The sequence below is a fragment of the Chelonoidis abingdonii genome, chromosome 13 (assembly GCF_003597395.2).
Source record: "Chelonoidis abingdonii isolate Lonesome George chromosome 13, CheloAbing_2.0, whole genome shotgun sequence".
NCBI lineage: Eukaryota > Metazoa > Chordata > Testudines > Testudinidae > Chelonoidis > Chelonoidis abingdonii.
The window spans coordinates 11,769,925-11,790,770 of NC_133781.1; the positions used below are offsets into that span (position 1 = coordinate 11,769,925).

General features: G+C 45.7%; 1 protein-coding gene and 1 long non-coding RNA gene across 2 annotated transcripts in view; one reads left to right on the forward strand and one right to left on the reverse strand.

The window, feature by feature from the left end:
• LOC116832186 (heparan sulfate glucosamine 3-O-sulfotransferase 3B1-like) overlaps nucleotides 1–8,263 on the reverse strand; it is a 41,581-nt gene extending 33,318 nt beyond the window's left edge. Inside the window, exon 1 of the mRNA XM_032792724.2 lies at nucleotides 7,728–8,263. Within this exon, the coding sequence (XP_032648615.1) occupies nucleotides 7,728–8,263 (536 nt within the window). The remainder of the gene's footprint in view (nucleotides 1–7,727) is intronic.
• LOC142047658 (uncharacterized) overlaps nucleotides 1–20,846 on the forward strand; it is a 370,347-nt gene that overhangs the window by 136,591 nt on the left and 212,910 nt on the right. The gene's annotated exons all lie outside the window — the stretch shown is intronic.

Sequence of the window (20,846 nt, forward strand, 5' to 3'; positions counted from 1 at the left end):
CAGGGACTGTATTTCCCAGCATCTGATTTTGCTTTATTTTTGCCGCAGAAAAAGTGAAACCAAACATGATTTTCAACAACCCTTTAACCTTGCAAACAATTAAGCAGAAGAAAAACAAAAACCACCATTTTGTCTCTCCTTCAAGTCAAAATACCATATAATTTATGAAGGAATAGTTCAGACAAAAAAAAATGATATATTAAATACTATCAGACACAAATACCATTCCAGAATGGAAACTTATCTAGATATGCAAGTTCTATAGAAAGTTCTGTCTTACACGTCTCAACAAAAACAAGAACTTTTTTTATTGTCTCTCAACTAAAACAAAGTACCAATTCCTCAAAGATCTCCCACCCCAGGGTTAAATATTCCTATTAGCATATTGCTAGGAAGAAATATACCAAGAAGTTTAAAAACTGGACAATTGGATTTGTGCAACAAGGACTCAATCTTGCAAACACTTATGCATATGAGTAACTTTACAAATGCAAGAGGCCCCATTGACTTCAGTGGGGCTACTTGTGAATAGTTTTAAGTGTTCCTAGTTTCAGAATAAGGAATAGTATGTATATAGCTGAACAGTGAGCAATATATGTTTTCTGGGTATGCAAATGATAAAATAAGAAATTTTATCATTCAGCTATAGCTCTTTATCCTTTTTGACATTAACTTCAATTTAAAAGAAACATTAGAGATTATGGAAATATGCAGGACCTTGAAAAGTGCTGAGGCTCAGTCAAATCCGTGGGAGTTTGGAGACAATATCTTATTTCTAACTTATATGGTCAAATCCCTTTAGCTTATTTGGATCAGCGTTGGAAATTTACAAAAAGTTTTTTAATGAAAAAAGTGATATCCTGTCAGATTTTTAGTTTCTGACATCTATTATCTGTGAACCTATTTGGCAATTTCAGTGTTCATTTTCCAACTGCAATATTCATTTTTAAGTGCTAAATTTAGCCCTCCGTTTTGCAAACACTTAAGCACATGAATAACTTTCAAGTATAATTTGCAAATGTGCATAGTGATTTAGAAGCTAAAAAATTCTTTAAAAAAGTGGTTCTTAAATTCCCAATCTCAAGCCATTTTCGTGACAAAGTTTTACGGGTAGTCACATTCCATTGAAATCAATGGTCCCACTTGCATAAGCAAAGTTACACATGTACATACGTGTTTACAAGGTAAGGGGCTAGAGCTCCCACAGAAGCTTATTAAAAGAGTTTATATATTCCAACGAATCGCTTCAGAATTAACGTGAATAAATTGAATACTGCATTTCCAAATGTAAAGCAAAAATATGTCTTAAATATTGACAGTCTCCCAACTCACTGCATCTGGGATAACATTTATGATTAAATTACTTTTAGTTATTTTCCTCCCCCTTCACTTGTAAAAGATTAATCAACCATTTTATGGTCTAATTTAGGTGCCTAATTAAAAACAGAGTTCAACACCTTCAACACCATTTTTGCTAATAAATCTTGACAGCTCTTCTGTTTTGTAATATGCAGGTTCTCATTTCAGAATACTGTATTATAAAATACAGTTTGTTTTTTTATTTTACCTTAACTGCTGTAGGGTTGGCAGTACCCTGTTGAAATCCCAGAATTGATAGCATGAGATTTCAAAAAAGAGAGACTTTAGCTAGATTGTATCTCCTCCTCCTCCTCCTCTCAGTAACCATTGCAGCATACATTGTGACCTTATTTTATGTTTTGCTAACAGTAGTTGGAGGGTGGGAGTCTCTCTCTCAAAGTGAATTCAAATTAAAATTTGGAGAGCTTGAAATCTTCACAGCTGCTACCTAAACTCACAGGGTTTCAAATTTAACTCAGTTTACAAATTCTGTTATTAGTATTCCTTTACACCGGGGAAAAAAAGTTTCTTTAAACATCAGTATTTTGCTAATCTTGATTTGAAATATTCATGCCAATTTTCACCATACTCCTACACACTGCTTATGCACATGCTTAATGCTATGCAACAGTAGTTCCACTGGCTCCAAAACAGACTACTCACGTGTGCAAAGTTAAGCAGGTGCTTGCAGGGCTATGATTTTTATAAAGCCTGGACTTCCACTCTCTAAGGCCCCAATCCTTTAAACTCTATAGTAGTCCCACTGCCTCCTTGTATAAATTATTTGTGTGCTTTCAGGACCAGGCCCTAGAATAGAAGATTTTAGAACTGAAGAACTCCTACCTTCAACCATGCAATTCCAGCCCCACTGCCATTGAAGAGAGTGTTCATAAATCTTCTATTGCTCTGAAACTCCACTCACATAACACTGAACCTGGTATCTGACCAGTTTTACCCCCATTAGTGCAACTGCAGTGTAGTTAATTATCTTCATTCTGCTTCCCAAAATGACTAATCTGAGCAATTTCTCAGTGGTGAAACTAATCCTGAGAGAGAGAGACTAGGAGAATTAGTGTATGAACTACTTAATGCCAAAGTTACAAAATGAATGCTCCTCTAATTCATACAGATCTAACCACCACCACCACCACGTTCTGTCACAAGGCACACAGCAGATCCTGTAGCGATACCACCATAATTTTTAGTATGGTCAAAATAAAGATTTGGTTCTGCTAAGACGTTCACGCTATATAGTCGTGTTTCAATAGCAGAAGAGTATTTAAACATCCTAAATATGTCAAAGCAACATGCAAAATCTTGAAAGTTAAGTGGAGGGAAAAATATAATGTCCAGAAGCTGAGTAGTATTCATGGTTTGTATAAAATATTTCAGTTTTAAGTTTTCTATTAAAATCTTAATTTGTAATTGACCTGTAGCTATAATTTTAGCTTGTTTTCCACTATATTGAGGTTATTTGCACAATAGATACAGATATTAACTAAATATTTTCCCCTCTTAGATTAGCAAATAACATGTTATATACTGATTTGGGGAGGTGGAAGGAGGGGAGGGGGAAGAATCATTCAAAACAAAAGCTTTTAATTAGTATTTCCACCTCATCTTCAAAAGCATGTCAGCTCTGAGGAAGTGATCTGGGATAGCATGAGAGTGAATAAAGTAGGTAAAATCCGAAGCACTCCAATCCTAGTCTAAAGTAAACCTGATTACGGGGGCACATGACTGTTGCGTTTCTTTTCTCACAGCAGTCCTGAATCATCACAGCAAACAGAAGGGGGGGGGGGGACATCACCCAAATCAACATCTTTAATGAGCTTCATCACCCACAAATCTCTTTTGTTTAGGTTAATGGTGCCTTGCTATGCCAAGTGGAACTACAATTAAATTCTGATGCTTAATGCAAATCTCCTCTGCTTTGCCACTGTAGCTCTTGGGATTATCAAACTATAAAACCATTACCCACTTAACTGATTGTGAGCAGTACAGTTTGTGCCGAAGAGACAACCTGCAACATTACAGCCCCTCAAGTCTACCTTATACAAGTCAGGCAATAACTTTTCTGAATATCCTAAACAGACAACATAGGCCACATGGTATATATATAGTCTAAACCTTGATCTAGGGTAATAAATTCCTCTTCCATTCCCTCCTATTTTAATAATATTATGAGCAGAGCACCACCACTGTTTATGCGACGTATAAATACAAGTCATCCCTATTTATGGGCTAGGTTGCTGCATTATTTTTCATGACCCCTGCAATAACTTAAGTTACCACTGCTTTGAAACAAGATGGGGATTCAGGAGCACATTAATAAAGAAGATCTATAGAAAGACAAAACAATCTTCATCTATTTTTAATCCTATTGGTTCTGGGGCAGGGGGGAGAATAGACCTTAGTTTAGAGTTTACAGTATAAATGCATACATTGAACATTTATTTTAATTTGATTTAAATTTAATTCCCAAGTTTGAATAATTTTTTGGATTAATTAGGTTAATAGGTTATCAGTGATCAGACCTTATACCCAGAGCAGATTGTAGAAGGAGCAGAGAAATGAAGGTGCATGACTGAGCATAGGGGTGGGAGAGAACCCAGCATTTTTATAGGGGGTTACATCTTTCCAGGCAATTATCTTGCCCTGGTTGCAGTAGGATCTTAATGCTGCTCTTTCAGCAGAGACTAGTGTAGAAGTTAATGTTCGTCACCCTGACAGTTTTGCTCATTAATTTTGTGTTTAGTTTGGGGAGGATATTAAAAAACAAGAAAGAAACCTGTTTTGACTCCCTTGAAGGCCAGAGTAGTGCTAAGATCACCAATCTCCTCTTATGCTCTACTAATGAAATTGTTAATGAACTGCTGAATAAATAAAAAACAAAAACTTGACACATTTTGGTTCTTTTAATTTTGTTGTTGGAAGAAAGAAAGAATTCCCCTCAAAAAGAGTCCTAAAACACATCTAAAGTGACTTTGAATGGGCCAGATTCCATAGTCTTAACACAGAACCCCCATTAACTTCAGTGTCTACTTATGGGTTTCAGGATTGAGTTAAAGATTTGACTTCTGTACCATGTCCCTGAATGAAAGAGGAAAAGATTGAACGGAAGAGGATAGCTAGTTTGGTTTCTGTTTTATTGCAACAAAATAAAGTATTTCCTTTTGCTGAACTCCACCACCTCTTTGAAATCAACAAGTACCCATTCACTTAAAGAAAACCAACAAAGAATGAAATATACAACACTAACAGGGTTTTGTAACTAACATCCCTAACACACTGTGGGTGCTACTGGATTTTCACTTAGTTTACAGTTTATTTTTTTCCTTTCCCACCAAATGTTTTCCAGCTGACACAGATTATACTTTCACCTTTCTTCAGGGATTAAATTAATTACTCCAATTCAAATGGAAACATTTCTTAATTTAATAGAGTCACTGTTCTGGAGTTAGAACATTATATGCCTGAATGTGTTTTCAAACGCTAACCAGATTTAGAATTAAGGATTTTTTCCCTCCTTGAAGAAAAAAAAAAGAAAGTGAACCTACAGCTACAAAGCAGTCAAATACAAAATAAGTGTGAAGTTCATGATTTACATTATTTACTGCAAGACAATCAAATCTGACTATTGTAGAATTAGACAACTGATTTTGTTTAAGATACACCCAGACTTCTTTATACATAAGAATCGGAGGTCTATATATTTAATGACATGATTGTGTGACTGTCTATAGACACACAATACAGATTTACTAGACAGGCCTGTACACTCACCTGCATTTTACTCTCTAGCTAGTTATTGATCCCTTCCCATCAACGCGAAATCCCGGCTAGTTCTCACTTAGTCAGATTCCATTGTCTCCTAAGATTTAGTGGAAGTTATTCGCTTTCCATTTGTCATAAAGCACCAAAAACTGGGCTTTGCAGGAATCGTGCTCGCAGCTTAGTTAGTGAAAAAGGAACCAGGCAGATGAAGGCTGCAGGTGAACAGCCTCCCTCTTCCCCCCCGAAGTTGGGCTAACTTTCCTCCCCTAGATTTTCTGTACAGATCCGTCACCTGCCGCTCTGTGCCCCCCAACAGCCCTGTAATGCAGCTCCAGGGTGAAGCAAGGCAGCTCGCAGCCTGGCCCATGGTGCACAAGATGCCTTTCATCATCCGGCAAAATTCAAGAATCAAGAAATAATTAGGGGAGGGGAAAAGAGGACAATCAAAGCACTTTAGTCTCCCGGGAGCTGCATTTTCTCTCTTTCAGTCCTTCCCTTCCACACCCACTTAAAGAAATTGTAAATTTTGTTCTTTGGCGATTTTTTCAACTCGTATTTGTTCTGAAGACAGGACTTTTTAGAACCATGCTGCCAAAACAGTTTTAAACGAAATTCAGAGACACCACGCTGGTAAGAGACACACACCAAACACGCCCGTATTTGGGCACCACAAGGCAAGCGGGGAGAAAGAACAAAGCGTTAATACGAGACTGTTGCTCTCCCATTGCTGTTCAGCTCGGCTGAGCCCCAAGGAGTTGGACCGCAGAAGTTAAACGGAACGCGGTGGAAAGTGACACGAAGCAGCGGCAATATGTCGGGAAATAAATAATCTCATCGGTGGAGTTCCTAACTCCGCGAGCAAATCGGGCCTAGATTATCCAACACTACGGGGCTAATCTCATTTAAACTAATAATTTACTGTGAACTGGAGTTTGCACCTCAACGCCTTTAAACAGCGGCTACACTATAAAATAAAAATCTACCATGGGAACAGCTGCGATCCGTCTCAATCCAGAGACACTTTACAATTAAACGCTTTTCGCCGAACAAAAAAAATCCAGTGCATCTGAAGTATCCCCCCCCCCCAAACTTTTCATGATCAAAATTTATTTTAAGGCCCCCAAAAAGCAGCATTTTGTTTTATCGATAAAACCAAACAACGTGTCTCGCAAACGCTTAGACAAATCTGGATTTTATTGTTTCGAGGTAACGCGGAGCGGTACCGGAGTTTTTGATCGATTCCCTTTTGCAAAGAAGGAGCCGAGAAGGGTCTGATGCGCTGGAAGAGATGCTGCAGTGTCCCTTTCTTCCCAACAGAGATCACTACATCCCTGCTCCATGCTAAAGCTGCCTCCTCGCAGCGATCAAACCCTGTCTTGCCAAAGCAGACTACAGGCGCCAAAAATACATGCGAGGAATTGAAGTCGGGGGCGCGTTTATGTGGATACTGGCAAATGTTGGACCTGAAAACGCAGCTATTGGTGAAACGGTACAAGATGGGAAGGGGCACCTGCATTGCCGCATCGGTCACGACAGCAAATAACTTTCCATCTTCTAAATTATGGGAACCTTCTCAGCTGCCTTATCTGGGATTTTTTATTAACAGCTGAGCTGCCTTCAGGAAACCGAACCGGGACACAGCACACGACTTGTTAGTTAACAACCTGACCTGGAACATCACTCCGAACCGTTCGGGGTAATCTTACAAATTATGGGCAGACCCTGCTCTTGCAGAAGTCCGTGGCCCAGACGGCTATTGCATGAAACAGCAGCAGAATCAGTGTGCCCGATCCTTCGATAAACCAGATACCCCCGGATTCCTTCGCCGATTTGTTAGAAACAAAGAACGGGTCTAATCAAAGTGCTTCCCCTCTGGGGCAGCTCGCCCCCTCATTCGGGGATAGTAGAAAGCTGAATGGTTCTCCAGGATTCAAATTTAATTGGAGGGAGAAGTCACTATTTTGTTTTAATTTATTTTTGCAATTTCTATATCGCTTTAAGAAAGAAACAATCCCACCCTCCGATAGCAGAGCGGTAAAACCACTGCACGGCAACTGGAGAAAAAAAATAAACTTCTAATTTTTTTTTTCCTAGAGTCTCTGCGGTAATGGGAATCCCCAGAGGACAGCTCGTTTGTTTTTTTTAAAAAGCAGAACTCCGTACCCATTTCCACAGAGGGCAGTTTGCAGGACATCTTGTCCGGCTGGAGAAATTAGAAATGGAAAAATACACACTGGACGGGTCTAGCATGGGCCAGGGCAAAATCCAACCCGGAGCTGCACCTAATTTAGACCCTTTTCTGCTGCAAACAGCGAAGTAGGGAAAGCTCCGGGAGCAGCATCTCTTGCATGTTCAGAGTTGGGGGAGGAGGGGAGTGACTCCCGCTGCTGATCTGCGGCTATAAATTATGGAGCTGCACAAAAGGTGTAAGTGGAACCCCCACTCTCCCCTGGAGGGGGAAATGAACCAGAAATGGCCTGGAGGGTGAGGAAGGTGATTTATGGGTTTGGTGCAAGTGACCCCGGAGGGGTTAACTTTCAATCACGCACACGCATCGTGAGGCACAGAGAGGGGTGGGGCAGGGGGGGTACCTGTACCAGGCGAAGCCCTGCTCGTAGTTGCGGTCGAAGAAGTGGGGCTCGGCCCCAACGGCCCGGATGTCGGGGTGCACCCGCAGGAACTCCAGCAGCGCCCGTGTGCCGCCCTTCTTCACCCCGATGATGATGGCCTGCGGCAGCTTCTTGGTGCCGGAGCCGTTGAAGAAACTGGAGATGGGGCTGGTGGGGTCGGGGGCCGCGCTCTGCTCCTCCCGCAGCTCCGAGGGGGAAGCCGCAGCGGAACCCGCCAGCCCCTTGGCTCCCCCGGAAGGCGCCCGGCGCAGCAGCTTGGAAAGCACCTGGAGACTCTCTCCGTGCGCTCCAGCCGTGGCGGTAGCCTCCCCAGCGCCGGCAGCGGGCCTCGCCGCGAGGCCGGGCACGGAGGCGCAGGAGCCGGCGCACGAGTAGAACATGTAGAGCCAGAGGAAGAGCATGATGCAGAGCAGCAGGAGTTTCCTTCTCACCGGGAGGAGCAGCGGCGGCTGCAGGGCGCTGGGCGCATCGAGGCAGCAGATCAGGCGCTGTCCCATATGCCCGCCTGCGCGCCGGGCAGCATGGCTCAGCGCACGGGCCCCGCCGCGGGGGTTGCTCCCGGGCCCCGCCAGTCGAGCCCCAGCGCCGCCCGGGGGTGCCCCTCTGCCCAGCCGCTCAGGAGCCGCGCTGGGCAGCACATATGCGGGCTGCGCTCCCCGGGAGAGACTAGCGCGGGGAGGCTCGGGGCACCATGCTGCGCTCCCCGGGGCGCACGGCCACTGCCCCAGGGCAAGTCACTCAGCAGGCTCCGCGCGACGCGCCCAGCATCGCCGCCTCTGCCCCAGCGCCCCGCGGCTGCTCCCCGGAAACGTGCACTCAACCAGCCCCTCGCAGAGCCGCCCCCTGACTGCCAGATCGCCGGCCTCCAGCGGGCAGCCCCTCAGCCTGGCGAGGAGGGCTGCGAAGCAGGCGCCCGTGATAGGCAGCCCCGGTGGCCTATAAGAGCCGGGCTCCCTATGCTAATTAGCCTTATTTGTTGATAGCAAGGCAGCCAACGGGAATGCAAACTGCTCCAACGGGGCGGGGCGCCGGGGGCTGCTGGAGGTGATTAGTGATTCTAATTGGCTAATGAGCCGTTCAAGGGGCAGGGGCGGCTGAGGAGTCAAGGCTCGTTGGAGGAGTGGGGGGTGGAAGGGAGGAGAAGGGGAGAATGGATGAGCAACCCCCTGCCCCGAACTCATTCCTCCTCCTCGCTCAGCCACGCAGCCAGAGAGCCTGGGCTGCGCGCTGGAGCCAGCCCCGTTACCCGCCCAGATGTGCAGCAAGACGCAGCCAGATGTTGCGAGCACGCGCACACAGGGAGGTTATGAAGTCGGGGGAGGGATACTGGCTCCGGAAGGCAGGGATCGTCCGGGGAAGGTCATCAACCCAATGATGAATTGAATTGGCTGAAGGGACCCGGTTAGTGGATAAAGAGGAAAGGAGACGCCTCGCAGCAGCCAGTACTGCTTCCAGCGCCCACCCTCCAGATGTGTATATAGAGAGCTCTGCCACCAGCAATATATATAGGGGCCCCCGCTCCCAGCAATATATGTAGTGCTGCCCCCCGCAATCCGCGCAGCTCCCCGACCCTCAGAAGTCTCTGGCTCCCCAGCAATATATATGGTACCCTCCCACACTGCTCTATACACTCTCCCAAAAGCACTGTATATAGCCCTGCAGTCAGCCATACAGCTAGCTATCTCTCCAGCAGTAAATAGGGTTCCCTCCGATAGTCTATAGCGCTGCTCCCAACCATAGGGACTTTCTTCTGCACCAACCTGGCTCCCCGGTGCAGGGCAGGCAAGTTGCAGCGCAAGGACCTCGGCACTAGCTCACAGGAGGCCATTCGTTTCTCCTCCTGGCGAATCGCTGCCCGGAGATTCCATCTGGGGGCTTCGCTTTCGGAGCCGCTCCACCTTCACTGGAAACATTTCATTTTTCTTTCTGTCTCCCCCACTTTTGCCCTAGCCTGGGGGGGGGGGTTGCTCACGGGGGGAGACAAACTTTAAAGGGTTCTTTGCAGACAGATACTTTTAACTGTAACCGCAGATGAAGCCAAAGAGAGAGACAAACGGGGAGCTAATGACGTTAGTACTTAGTGGGGGTGTTCTGCTGTGTTTTGTTTTTTAATGAAGTAATGTGCCTTAGCTGCACGAAGGGAAGGGGGAAATACGCTGATAAATTCGATATAATTGTTAGGCTTTTTATATTTACGTTGAGGGCAGAAGAATGCATATCCCATGGACAAATGCTCCCAAGATTTAGAACGAAAAATATTGTCATGCCATGTTATTCCTTCTTTCTTTCTTTCTGCAAAACCAACCAGACCTACCTAGCTCGACTTGCAAAATAGATAAACATTGGTGCTTTAGCCCCACACTTAACGATTTCATTTTCTTTTTTCTGCGGGATGCCAGATCGGTCTGTTTTGTGTTGTGTTGTTTCGTGGCACAGCAAGATGCCTCCCGCCATAGAGCAGAGAGCTACTGTATTTATCAGAAGCTGGTTCCAGGCTGCCTCATTATTTTTGTCCTTCCCTAGTAGCGGGATAATCATTAAAGGCCCTTCAAGGACTGCAGCAAGTGCGCTGAAGTTTATAAAGAGAAAGTGGCAGCGGTTTCAGGGGTGATAGCGGGGATTATCTGTCCCCCCCCCACTCTGTGACTAGCCTGCAGAATGACTTGGAGTCTTTCCCTGTGTATGAAATGGTGCTATTCGGGGAGAGGGCTGCTCTATTGTCCACTGCCTGGAGCTACAACTGGGCTGCCCAGCGGCACTAATTACAGGCGTAACCGGGATGGCCAAGGGACAGGTTTCCCCAGGATCCACTTGAACGTGGCAAAATGTAGCCTTCAAATGGCCTTTTTCCCTCCAGCCAGGCGGCGGGGGGATCAGCCTCTGGAAACTCAGCCAGAGGAACTTTCTGAAACAAGCAGGGGTCCCTAGCCGCCTGCAGCCTGGAACAACAAGCCAGGTTGGCGGGACAATGCGGATCACACCCACACCCAGGCAACAAGATGTTCAGTGCTCAACCGCGAAGGGAGAGACTTTGAGACCAATTCAACTTCGCGACAGGGGACCGGCACAAAGACTCTGATGTTATGTGTATACGCGTGTTCTCCGGACACACAAAAGGCAACGTTTGTGAAGTTCTTAAGGGGAATCAACATTTTCCTTCTTCCCTGGGGCTTTAAACCAACCTGGATCATTCAGTTACTTATGTCTTCATTTGCTGTTGTGAAAATAAACAAGCGTTACAAGAAAACACAACACTGGGTTTCCATAGGAGTTAGTGGGGGTGGGGAGAGGGTGTCTGGAGGAAAGAAGACTATTTCAAAGTTAACAACATTTCTTCCTACAGAAAATACGTTTCAGCTTATGGATCATCACAGCTAGTCGCTTTCCTCTAAAGCGTGTAGAGAGTTTTGCCAATGGATTCAACAGGAGAGGATTGGGCCCTTGGATGTATTTTGCCCAGCTAGCGTTCTAGCTAAACTTTGTTTGCCTTTAGACATACTTAAATAATGGTTAAAAGGAAAAGAAGGAAAAATGGACAATCCAATATTTTTTTCCTGGCGAGTTTAAGTACTTGTTTCTCTGTCTAAATCTTTTGAAGATGTTTCGCATAACATAATCATTATTCACCCTTAGGTCAGTTTTTTAAATAATTCTTACAGCGCACACAAATTCGACTGAAGGGCAGATCAGTTCTGAATCCACCTGAATAGAATCTGCGTTATCACTTTTAAGGTTGATTTTTGAAACCAACATTTTGTATCCTAGAGGAGAGGGAAACAAACAAACAAACAAACCTCCTAGAGATTAATGCCCCGTCCCTAGTTTTCACAGATACTTGGTAATGATCCCTTGAAGGAGCAAAGGCCAGAGGAAAAAACAAACGAACACGTGTTTGTATTCCTAGTCAAAAGAACAAAAGAGATCTACACACTTAAACTCGTGAGTTCACCTTAGAGTTGTAATGTCAGAGACATGTCAATTTCGCAGTGAAAATAACCCAGTGCAAATATCTGTCTCTTTTGGCCATAGCAACCACTGAGTTACTAATTCCCCCCGTTTTTGACACATATTTGCAATTTGTTTGTCTCGATTTATGGACAGGGGGTTGGTTGATCAGTCCCCAAAACTTGTCAAAGCGACACTCCCAAGTTTTATCTGTAGGAAACCGTGTGGGTAGCTCGTGTCCTCGACCGATTAGCTCAGCCTAGCCCATCGAAAGCTACCTCTGGATCTTTGCAGGGGGTCGTGCTGTTATGTTTGTCACCTCTCGGAAACTGGTGATTGGGACGGAACAAATGATTCCCAACGTAGAGCCATTGTCCGGCCATCCCAAGAGAAGAAATGCAAAGGGATCTCTTCTCCGCAGCGTACAGTTCTGCGGGCTGGAGGAGGGAAGTCATAGTGTGTCCCTCGGCCAGGAAAGGAAGACGATTGAGTTTCAGTTCGTTGCGGACCTGTCTCGGAAAAGCTTTGAGGCGAGCTGGCAGGTACGCCGAAGCCAGCAGGGGCGAGGGTCTCCAGTTCCCCGGATCAGGGCGCTCTTTAGGATAGCAGTCGCTCAGCGAACTGCAATAACCCACTTCCCCCCTTCCCCCGCCCAGAACATTGGCTTTTTCGCTGCGGGACAACCCAGACCTCTGCCAAAGCGGGCAAGGCCAGTGGGTAGGAATCGGTGCAAGTCAGGGGTTGCCTGCGCTCCTCCTCAGCCCCCAGCGAGAGTTGGAAAACCGCACCATGTGGTTGCCGTTGTGCTCAGGCGAGCTGCCTCCCTCTAGACTATTCCTTACCCATCTTAACCCTCAACCCTGGGGGATTTCCGGCCCCCGGTTCGCGTAGCTGCAAGAGTGCAATGAATAAATCCGTAAGATCAATCGAATCAAAGCAGCACCTTAAAGGAGTCGAGAGCAATTCATTGCTCTCTGATCCGTTACGATGCAGTGGCAGAACTCCCCCCTACCCTACCCGGCCCTTTTTGTCTCTTCCCAGGAGGACTGGCAAGCAGGACCGAGAGAGCCACATGCCCAGCTAGCGAAGGTCACTCACTGCTCACTTCTTTGATTTCTCTTTATAAGCCTGGAAAAAAACAACGACCTCCCGAACCAATTCCCCCTCCAGGTCACTAGCAGGCGACTTCCCTTGTTTGCATCCAGTCACCCTACGCTTTTCGCAGCTGTCCTGGGCTTTCAAAACTTCCTTAACTCCTAGGCTGTGAATTATTTTTACAGCGAAGACAACTGCTTCTTGTACCTGTGGCGGCGTGGTGCGTATCGAGCCTCAGTCCAAACCTTCTGCTACTCTACCGCCTCCACCTTTGTTCCCCCTCCAGCTCTTCTTTGTGGGAAAGACGAAATCTGGATGATTTCCCCTTCAAGGAAGCGGAGAACATCAGGGCATAGATTTCGGCTGCTCTCCATAATTAAGCGTCCCGTTCTTACCAAACTCTGCAGTGGAACCTGACCTCGGATCGAGGGAATCTCTACTTACAGAGAGGTAGAAAGGAAAGTCCCAGATTGTTCCCATGCCTTGACACGTGCGTGCAAAACAACTTCTAAAGAGTTTAAGAAAAGGGAATCTTTCTGGGTGCACACACTGAAAGCTGTGGTCTGTTAGGGGCATATTTCACTCCACTAATCCAGCTGGAGTGTTACACACTCGGCAATGCTTTACCCAGGTCTGAAAGGCGAAGTTCTGTGGCAAAAACACTTCTTTCTCCTCCTCATAGTTATCTAGTTAGGAACCGAGCTGCGGAACTGCAGCGTGAGAGCTGTTTATTCTTAGCATGCCAAAATCATCAAGGCTAAGAGGGCTGGGGGGAGTTGAGGCAATAACCAGTGTAATGAATAGAGTGAACCTGGGACAACCGACGCCGAATGGTGCCTGTTTTCTAAGGAATAGTCGCATTTCGTATTTATTTATTTAGCTTTTGATGGCTAATGCAAAATTCCAGCACATCAAAAAGAGACAGAGTAGGAACAATACCTAAACAAAGTACAAAGGGGCCCGATCCTGCTGTATTTACGCAGCGAGAACTCCCGTTAAAGTCAATGGGGATTTTGCCTGTCCAGTTCCAGATTGTAAAACAGGGCTCGAAGATTACCTCTTGCGATGTTATGGTGTTTTGTCTCAATACCCGCTCCGAGGATACTACTCTGGTGACACGACCGCCTGGCTGTATGAGAAGGGAATAAACTACTGATTCCGGAAATTTGCTTAATGCATCACAAAAATGTTTTAATATTTAAAAGAAAAACCCTGTCATCAAGAAACATCTCACATTATATTTAACCACACAGATCTTGTCTAGTATTCAGAAACCCGCAAGGACAGGCATGTACAAATAAATAGCGACATGACAGATATTTTACTATAATACAAAATGGTGAAAATATCAATAGATTCGCAGAATTTAAGGCTAGAAATGACCACACTGATCATCTGGTTTAACCTCCTGCATAACCCTGGCCAAAGAACAGCATCCAAAAATTTCTGCATCAAGCTCATGACTTCTGACTGAGCTAGAGCATCGCTTCTGAAGTATATGGCTCGTCTTTCTTTAAAAATGCCAGGCCTTGGAGAATCCACCACATCCCTAGGTAAGTATTCCCAAAGGTGAATGGCCCTCACTGGTAATATTTTGTGCCTGCTTGCTAGTTAGACTTTGTCTAGCTTCGGCTTCCAACCATAGGAGCTTGTCATGGCTTTTCCTGCTGGATTTAAGAGTTGTCTGCTGTCTGAAATCTCTTCCCTCAAATCGCCCATTTCCTAGCTTTTCTCAGGACTGCCATATTAAGACAGTGAGCAAAGTGTGGGAACCATCCGATGATCATAGCATGAAAAAAGAACAGCTTGGCTAGGTTGTTTGTTCATGTGTCACACTGGAGTGATTGTGGCAATGGTGGATTTAACACACAGGCCACAAGCTGAGGCACAGAAAGGCCACAGCATCAAACTAAGTGCATAGTGAAGCACTCAAACCCCAAAGTCTTTCTTTCTTGGAAAGCTGGCCTAGTGGTTAGATCAGTAGCCTGAGCTGTGGGCAAGCTGAGTTCAGTCCCTGCTCCCCGAGAAGCAGCTTGTGTGGCTTATAGTGTAGATCGGCCCAAAGTGTGACAAGCGGCTCTGGCAGTGATTATGTTTTAACAGGACAGTATGAGCAGCCATTCAGCTTAGCAGGGGTGCGTTTGGCTGGTGCCGGGAGAGTAAATGGTATTTAAGGAGGTTTTACACAGTGCTGAAACTGTACATATATTGGGTGAAATTTTGGCCCTACTGAAGTCAATGGCAAAATTCCCATTGACTTCAATGGTGTCAGACTTTCCCCTCTTTCATTTAATTCAAATAGAGATTTTGAGAGGAAGAGTAAAACTGAAGTGTGAAGATGATCATTTTTATTCAGTACCATATTTATTTTCAGCATTTGTATTATTTATTTGATGGGAGGCCCCAGTCAGGACCCACACCCCATTGGGTATGGCATGGTACCAACGCACGGTCTCTGCCCCAAAGGGCTGATGGCTCCTCTTTTACTCAGAGCAGACAGGCTGCTGACAGAGGGGCTGCCATTAAGAGGATTCTACAGTCGAGTTGGTCACAAAGTTTTCCTCAAAACAGTTTTCTGTCAGAAAATGCCATTTCAATGAACTGGTCACACAATCATTTCAATGAAGGCAGAAATTTACTGAGAAACAGAATCAGAACAAAGCTCCGATTTCAACATGACCAATTCCAGTTTTTCATTTGCAATGACTTTTGACGTTGACATTTACTTGTATGTGATATTTAAAAAAAAAATGTCGAAAGGGTCGGACTAGAAAGAAATTATTTCAATTGACTTGGAACGTTTGAGGGTGTTTTTTTTGGAATGATACTTTACAGAAATGTTGAATGTTGCATATTTCGTGTTGTCCCAGTTTGGGATGAAATTGTTTTGTGGGACAGAAAATCCATTTTCCGCCCAGCTGCGTTTAGCCAGGCCAGCACCCAGCCATGTGCTTCCTGACAGGAGAGGACTGCATGGTCCTCCCCAGTGGTTTGAAGCCTGGACAGCTGCCTCAGATACTTATGGCAGTGGATCAGGATGCCGGCTGGACTTTCCCATAAAGGGCCAGCACCTTTTAAGGCCAGCTATTCAGGGCATTTGTATCCCACAAGGGAGCATCTGGCTTGAGCAAGGCTGGCAGGGGAAGCAGGATATAAGAGTTCTTTGTGGAAGGTTTGGTGAGAGGAGCAGCTGGCTGGGCTTGCTTGACACCAAGAAGGGAAGGATCCAGAGAAATGAGCCAGCATTGAGTGGGGAAGGACTACTTGAATCCCCTAATCAAAGGGGAGAGGAAGAAGGACCACAGAGGCTCTGGGAAGGGAGCTGCCTCAGATGATTAGGTCTGGGGTCTGCTATGATGTTTGAGTTTTGGAGGACCAAGAGCAGAGTCTGGAAAGTGGGCTGCAGAAATCTGAGGGGTGGATGTGCAGAAACAATAGGATGGGAATAAACCGGGGTCTGAGAAGAAAGGCTCTTTGTTGACAGGATAGTTCCCTCTCCCACCCCACATACCTCAGACCTGGAGGGGAAACTGAGATAGAGTGGTCAGGTGTGACCACTTCAAACAGGGGTTTATCTCCGGTTGTGAAAGATCGATATGTTATGGCTCCTGCCGGTGACAACCCCATGGCAGGCCCCTGCCATCCCTTCCACTCTAGCTTTACAGAGGTATGAATTGCTTCTGGCACAGCCATGTTCTACTCTTCTATATTATTGCACTTCCCAATCCAGAAGCATCGATATGAAAACCCTGCCAGCATTTCCTACCTGTTCTTGGTGCCCTGTGCATTCCCTGCAGCTCACGTGGTGGACTCAGGTGCTCTTGGAGAAAGTGGCATTGTTCGACAGAGTGCTTGTTTGTAGCATTGCTCTGGGACCGTGGTGGTGATAATCCCACAGGGGATTTATACTTGCAGAGATGGAAGCAGGCAAGATTTCCAGAACATTTGGACCAACTGATTGTGTCCAGCTAGCTGGTGTTACTATGAACTGGGGACTGAAGGCCCTAATCTTTCAGCAACAAGAGACAGTAAAACCGAGAAACCGCATTTCCTCTGCCAATAGAAAGAAATTTCATGGTTCAGGCTATCTAAACTGACCTGTTTCCAGTCTTTTTGGGAGGCCTATATAGCATCCTATATTCTCTCTCCAGGACAATTTTGATCCAATACACTGCACAATGAGTGAAGCGGCTTGGAAGAAGAAATGGCTTGTTTTCTTGGTTTTCCAAGGAAGGTGAGGTGCTCCCAGCTCTCACAGCTGGGTCCCATGCTTTCCTCTCTAGATTGTTCCCGTTCAGGCGAATGTAACACACCAAGACTATAACAGGGTTCAAAAAAGAACTAGATTAGTTCATGGAGGATAGGTCCATCAATGGCTATTAGCCAGGTTGGGCAGGGATGGTGTCCCTAGCCTCTGTTTGACAGAATCTGGGAATGGGTGACAGGGGATGGATCACTTGATGATTACCTGTTGTCCTTTCCCTCTGAGCCACCTGGCATTGGCCACTGTCAGCAGATAGGATACTGGGCTAGATGAACCTTTGGTCTGACCCAGTCAGGCTGTTCTTATGTTCTTATTTCTCTTTGTTCTTCTGGTGGAGAAAGAATATGGTGGATTTCACCTCAAAACCTACGGGGGGTGGGCAGGAATTGTGCAAACATATAGATCATGGGAATCCTGTATAGCTGGGATTTTCAAAGGAGCCTGTGGGAGTTTGGTGTCTGGATCCCTTAGGCTCCTTGGAAAAATCTTATCTTACACTCTTAAGACTACACTTATCCAGAAGGCCCCAAAGACCTTGACAAACCATGGGCCAACTGCTGAAGACCTCCTTAACTGGGACAGAAACGCCTATTAGGTTCCAAGTGAGCATGACGTTATGCTTTTGCTTAGTATGAAAAATGGTGACTATCACGCACAGCTTCCTAGCCAAGAAAATAATTCTAATAGGTGCTTTTACATGGTCTAAAAATCTCTACTTTCTTCAGTGCCTAGGGGTCCTCTACAGAGCTTTCTAATCAACAGGGATTAGACAACTTGTGATTGACAACTTGCCCTAGGTTGTTGGCACTGTAAGGGTGCAATCCAACTTCCAGTTAAGTCTGAGGCCTGGTCTACACTACGCTGTTAAACTAATTTTAACAGCATTAAATCGATTTAACGCTGCACCCGTCCACACTACACTGCTCTTTATATCGATTTAAAGGGTTCTTTAAATCGATTTCTGTACTCCTACAAAACGAGAGGAGTAATGCTAAAATCGATATTACTATATCGGAATAGTGTTAGTGTGGACGGAAATTGACATTATTGGCCTCATTATTTTACAGTAGCTACCCACAGTGCACTGATCCAGAAATAGATGCTAGCCTCGGACCATGGACGCACACCACCGAATTAATGTGCCTAGTGTGGACGCGCACAATTGACTTTATATTATCTGTTTTATAAAATCGGTTTAAGCTAATTCGAATTTATCCTGTAGTGTAGACGTAGCCTGAGTGAGTCTTTCCATTGACTCTAAAGGATGTTGGGTTGTCACAAGGTACAATACTAATAATTTTCACTGGTTAGCTAGAGGACTACAGTAAGGCTGCAAGTCTCGGCCCTAAACTTCCCTTCATCCCAACCCTGAAACGTAGCCACCTTTGGTGTGGGATTTATCATTCAGAGCCAGCTGCACACAATATAAGCAGTATGTTAAATGAGAAAATGAAGACCAGTTCCCCCAACTGAATCTACATGGAGGAGTTTAGATAAGCATGATGTAATTACCAGAACCAGAGTTGGGTCAGACAGTTGAAACGTCTGGAATAGAAGTACTTCATGCAATGTCAGTCTCTCTTGTCTGTCTTGTATCTGGGCATCTCACAATCTTGAATGTATTTAGTGCTGACAATGTACCTATGAGCGAGGCCAGTACTGTGACAAAGCAAGGAGCTGAAGTTATGTTTCTTGAGTCATAGACTAGGTACCTTAACCCTGTTCTCTAACTCTTCTGTTAGCTCCCCTTAAAGCTCTGACTGTCCACCATAGTGGAGTCTGCTCTCTGAATTTACAAATCCATGTTACCCTTGATAATGAATTCAGACTGTCTAAGTCTCACTGATGGATTCCCAGGACTTTATACTGCACAAGTTATAGTGGATCTCAAAGACGTTAAAAAACCATATATTAAACTTATATACTGTTACAGTTCTGTGTTCCACAGCTGCCAGGTTTCATCCCAGAAGCGGCTGCATTTCAGTAGTGGCTGAAACAAGATGCAGCTACCTCTGGAGTGGTAACCTGGCAGTTGTTTAACAGTGCACAGCAACATTACATATCACTGTAGGCAGTAAGTAAAGGAGAATCCTATATCTAGCTATCTCGAAGCCACAGGGAGGCACAATGCATCTGCTCAAAAATGGAAGACACATGGAATATCACCTTGCTCTAGCAAAAAGTGCCTTGGACTACAAGTGCTCAGGATTTTGACAGCACCTCCGGTAACATAGTGCCGGCTAACACCATGCTAGGGGACTGACTGGACACTACTGTCTCAAAAGGAACAGTACCACCAATTCATAGACTCATAGACTCATAGGTCAGAAGGGACCAATATGATCATCTAGTCTGACCTCCTGCACAAGGCAGGCCACAAAACCCTACCCATACACATTTATAACAACCCCGAACCCATGACTGAGTTATTGAAATCCTCAAAATTGAGATTTGAAGACCTCAAGCTGCAGGAAACCCACCAGCAAGCGACCCATGCCCCACGCTGCAGAGGAAGGCGAAAAACCTCCAGGGCCCCTGCCAATCCGCCCTGGAGGAAAATTCCTTCCCGACCCCAAATATGGCGATCAGCTAAACCCTGAGCATGTGGGCAAGACTCACCAGCCAGCACCCAAGAAAGAATTCTCTGCAGTAACTCAGTTCCCATCCCATCCAACATCCCCTCACAGCATTAGTGCCACTCTGCACTGCCCCTGGGAGACTGCTTAAGAAAATCCCTCCTAATACCAACCTGTCCTGGCCCCATGTAGCTTAGCAGAACTGACAGGATCACAACCCTTACTGGCCGGAGCTACCAAAGCTAGTAGTAGACCTCAATTTTGCATGTTGGCAAGGATGACGTATCCCAGGCAACAAAGCACTTATGTGTGTTGTGATTGGGTAGTCTTCCCCTTAAGGGCAGTGGTACCTAGTGGTCAGCATGGTCATGTATCATGGTTCTTTAAGATGTTGGAAGTTTTGTGAGTATACAAAGACCTGGGACAGTAGAGGTACTAGAGGAGAGAAAGCAACCCCAGGAATAAGCATTTGGAAGAAAGTCAATTGCTATTTCTTTAAGGGCTTGGGACCAGGAACTTTGCAGAGTGGAAGGCTACCTTCGCTCCTCCAACCAATGGGGAGCAAGCTGGGAGTAGGGGATTAGCATGTATTCTGCCTGCTCCCACCTGAGTCATAGCTGGGCAGGTAGCACTGGGAGGAGGCTACCTGCTGAACCCTCCAAGCTGGTGGACTAATTGGGAAAGGGTGCCCAGCTCCAGGGAAAATTAGCTAAAGCCTGGTAGCTGGCCTAAAATCCCAACACCAGCTCTGAGGAGGCGAGCTCGGGGGGAAAGATGTCTGACACGAGGGATGAGTGAACTGTCTAAACCACTAGCCCAGCTCTGTGCAGGAGAGTTGGGGCAACTCCTGTTTGGAGACAGGAGACAGCCTGAAATCCAATCCCAGCCCCAGAAACAGGACTGAGGGGAAGATTCCTGTTTGAAGGAGGGAAATACTGACTGCCTCCAGGAGAGAGCCAGAGGGACTGTTCAGAATAGAGCCCCATTGCTGTGAGAGGGGCTAGGAGCAGCTTCCAGGAACCACCTGCATGGCTGGCTAAGAGGAATCTGTGAGGAACCACAAACTGAAGGTGGGGCTAGCAGAGTCCGCAGACCTGGTGAAGATGCTGACCACAGGGCAAAGGTAGGAAGAGTTCAGGGAAATGGGTGAGGGACTGAAGGAACAGTTCTTAGCTGCCTAAAACAGGGCCACAGAGCTGC